This window comes from Gymnoscopelus microlampas (assembly GCF_963454915.1).
Source record: "Gymnoscopelus microlampas genome assembly, chromosome: 2".
NCBI lineage: Eukaryota > Metazoa > Chordata > Actinopteri > Myctophiformes > Myctophidae > Gymnoscopelus > Gymnoscopelus microlampas.
Window position 1 is genome coordinate 29,904,235 of NC_139939.1, and position 4,159 is coordinate 29,908,393.

The window sequence follows — 4,159 nt, forward strand, 5'->3', positions numbered from 1 at the left end:
GTCCACAATACTGTATATATTCTCTGTGTGTGTACTAAACTTCAGAGCTTGTCGTGTGATACTACCTGGTGTCATCATGTTCTCCGCACGTGCGACTCAACTGAAACCATCACTCATCACCCTTAGTTAAACAGAGAATCTTAGGGAATGCACTTCTGCAATATATAGATTATAGATCCCCCTCTCTCTTTCTAAGCAGATGATTACGCCTGGTCGCCTGCAAACATCAGCTGGGGGACCTTATCTGGAGAGGGTCTTACTGACAGACGTATAAAAACTGACGTTAAGGTATGACGGTATTAAAAAGTTAGTCATGGAGGAAAAAGAACAGAGGGTAGGACAGAACAAATGTGACACCGAACTCAAAACGAGCACTGTTTTTGTACGCAAGTTTGAAGTGGGCGATAATCAAGAGGTGCAGCGCATCTTCTATGAGGGACTGATGGAGATGATACCGGACACGGCCTTCAGGGGGCTGAGACACCACCCTGAGAGTATTTTGCTCTATGCTGTTATAACAAGTAAGATTTAATTTCATATTTAAAAAAAAAATAGTCATTGTATAATCTTAACAGAATTGATAACACTTTTCTCCTCAGATAGTCATTCTATCTTGCTGTTATTGTTAAGTTATTGACTCATACTTTGTTGTTAGGGTTTATTGTCTTAGCCAGGCCGAAAGGCATGGCGAGAGTATGTTTCACCCCCTGTCCGTCCGTCCGTCCGTGTGTCCGTCCGTCCGTCCGTCCGTCATTCTGTCATTTTGTGTACAGCTAATCTCTGGCACCGTTGGCTTGATTGCAGCGAAACTGTGCACACACACTCCCTGGATGCCAGAGCAGAACCTCTGGCCCAAATTTTTCACATGGGCCTGTTATAGCGCCACCAGGAGGCCGCTTTTTGCAAAACAATTTTTTTGACAGACCTCCTACAGATTTTATCCAAACATCACGCAAATCAGTACACAGTATCTCTATAGTCATGTGATCAACACGGATCAGTCCAATTTTCCATATTCTATCCTGATTGGCTAAGGATGGCTTCCAAAGTTTGCAGGATTGCTCCGTTTTCAACAAAATGCCTCAAATCATGAACACAGCTTGCGATTTCCGTGAGATTTCACACGCACATTCCCACTAGGCCGAGGAATAAATGCCACTTGAAAATGTTCAAATCAGCCTCATGGCGGCGCTATAAAAGGCCGATTCGCGTTTTTTAACTATAACAGCACCGATCTGCGTGAAAATTTGCACGCACACTCCCTAGAGGCCAAGGAAAAACATCTGCCCTGCATTTTTCACATTTGCCTTTCGTAGCGCCACCAGGAGTCCGACTTATGTAAAACATTTTTTTTGATATTACACCTTCAGAATGTATCCAAATTTCACGCAAATCGGTACACATGATCTCTATAGTCATGTGATCAAGATGGATCTGTTACATTTTTCATATTCCATCCTGATTGGCTAACATTGACATCTAAAGTTTGCAGGAGTGGCCCGTTTTGAACAAAATGCCACAAATCATGAACGCAGCGTCCGATTGCGGTGACACTTTGCACGCACATTCACACTACGTTGAAGAACAAATGCCACTCTTTTAACATTGTCCTATTATAGCGCCACCAGGAGGCCGATTTTTGCAACACTTTTCTTTTTTATATTACTCCCACAAATTGTGTCCAAACATCATGTAAATCGGTACCCGTTATCTCTATAGTCAAGTGATCAAGATGGTTACGTCCGATTTTTCATATTCCATCCTGATTGGCAAATTCCAAACATTGCTGGCCCACAATAACCTTCCTGACCTGGCGGAGACCTGTGCTCCGAGGAGCACTTTTTCTAGTTGTAAAATGATTTACTTATTCTATGCTAGTGCTATTCTAAATAACAGCATATAATAAGATATAAAAGCAATGGTGGTTTTCACTGTCTGGCACTGGGTCACTGATCAGGCCACCCTTGTAAAACGAAAAGGTTCCCGACCCCTGATGTAGTGGATGTTGTGAGTTCATCATCTGTTTCAGGCCTTTATGAGATGTAGTTGGCGTATGTGTCTGCGCTTTAACCCCTTTAGCCCTATACACCCTCGGTGGGGCTGGCAAGGATAGCAATTGTGTGTAGACACTACAGAGACACAGATATTCTTATTCACGGCACACAAGGAGTAATGCTACGAAACAGGCCTGTGTGCACACATTTTTCTCATAAACACGTGCTTACTCACTAACAAGGGTATGTGGAAAACCTGCATACACATGTATCCATGTTTGCATAGAGTAGAGTAGAGTAGAGATCCTGTCCCTATACACTTTATACTCTATATACCCCTTTATACTCGCTGTGTGATGCATAGTGAGTTTGTAGATCTGCTATTTTTGCCATTTAAAAAAAAAATTGCATCAATTTTAACTTTTCCGTTTGCAGTTGTGTGCTTTGTCATCACCATGTCATGGTTGATGACAGGACTCATTCCACCTGCTGTCCTGTGTGCAAGGTATTTCTGCAGCAGACGGGTTGCCCATCGTTACCTGGAGCACGCCAGGAAGGGAGATATGGCTGACATTGAGGGGTTCTACATCAAATCAGCAGGTAACCAGGTTGTTTTACATCAATAGCCACTGAACACACATTTTTACATTATATTTACTGTAGCTTAAACAGGGTAGACTTGTTAGCTGAAATATAATTTAGTGTAGTTTAGTTCCATTCAATTACCCATTAACTATACTGACCAATACTGACCAGGTAAAAAAACAAAAGGAGGATCTTTTACAGCTCCTACAATTTGGAATTCCCTGCCTGAGGAGATTAGTTTTGCTGAATGTTGCCTTGCTTTAAATCCCTTCTTAAAACACACATTTACAAAGTTGCTTTTAATGCTTAAAATAATAATTGAAAAATGAAGGGTGCTTCATACATTATAAGGACAATAACAGTCACCAGAAGCTGAATAGTTTGTAAGTGAATTACCCCTTTAAACCCTATATACTTTGTTGATCGGGGTCACTCTACAGGCTCTCTACTTATCGACACCAGAATAGGGATGCTAGGGTTCATGCATGGTTTGGCCTAACGTCTGCCACCTCTCCATGCGTTTTGAACCACAGAAATCATGAGTTTACTACTACATTTCAGTCTTCTTCATCTCTTCAGCTGCTGTACTGACTCCGTTTTCCCCACTTCAGACTCCTGTATGTGGGTAGCAGTACAGGAGGACAGAGTTGTGGGTACTGTTGCAGCTGTAGGCGATCTGAAGAGGAGTGGTGATCTGGAGCTGTGTCGTATGTCTGTGGACCGGCAACATCGGCACCGTGGAGTTGGCAGGGCACTGGGACGCAAGGTTTTGGAGTTCGCTGTAGCTCGTGGGTACTCGTCTGTGGTCTTAGGAACCACGGCATATTCACTGTCGGCACACAAGCTCTACCAGCGGTTGGGCTTCCAATGTGTTGGTGAGACCAAGGGACATGTTCACCCCTATGACAGACAGTTCTTACTGGAAAAGATGTTCTACCGTGTCTGTCATCACCTATATTCTCTAGATGTGCTAGCCATAGCTCCTGATAAGAGTGGGCCCTAGCCTTTTAGTAGCCTTAGAAAAGATCTGCGGATGTACAGATGGCTGGCTAGTCAACTTAATGAGGGGGGGGGGGTATCCCTACTATCCCTGCTTGGTCTGTTCTCACACTGCTTGGTCACATGATAACACTTATCATGGAATGTTAAATCGATGAACAACCCAGTTAAGAGGTCAAGGGTCTTTTCCCATTTGAAAAAATGTAGTATTTCTACAAGAGACCCACTTGCGTATTAAAGATCACTTAAGATTACAAAACACAGAGATTAATAACATTTTCAAATCATTTTACTGGAGAACTGGAGAACTGGAGACACACTCGTTGGATTCCCATTATGCAAATGACCTTGATTCCCCACTCAGTATCAAGGAGGTTACCCAGTCCATCATGTCTCTACAAAGGCCCCGGGATCTGATGGATTAAAAAAAAAAGAAATTCCACGTTAAGTTAGCCCCTTTACTTTTACTCATGGATAACGAGTCATTGGATTTGGAATGTGGTTCGCTACCTTCCACCTTAACCCAGTTATACTCTACCATCAAGTCACTGGAAAAACACTTGACTCCACCAACAAAACAA

At 42.8% G+C, this 4,159-nt stretch overlaps 1 protein-coding gene across 1 annotated transcript; it reads left to right on the plus strand.

Moving 5' to 3' along the window:
• Positions 1-313: 313 nt before the first annotated feature.
• On the plus strand, positions 314-3,582 carry LOC311054781 (N-acetylaspartate synthetase-like; the record flags this gene model as incomplete). Its single annotated transcript, XM_084070785.1, has 3 exons — positions 314-521; positions 2,469-2,594; positions 3,191-3,582. 3 exons carry the CDS (start codon positions 314-316, stop codon positions 3,580-3,582), a joined length of 726 nt encoding a protein of 241 aa, XP_083926911.1.
• Positions 3,583-4,159: the final 577 nt, after the last annotated feature.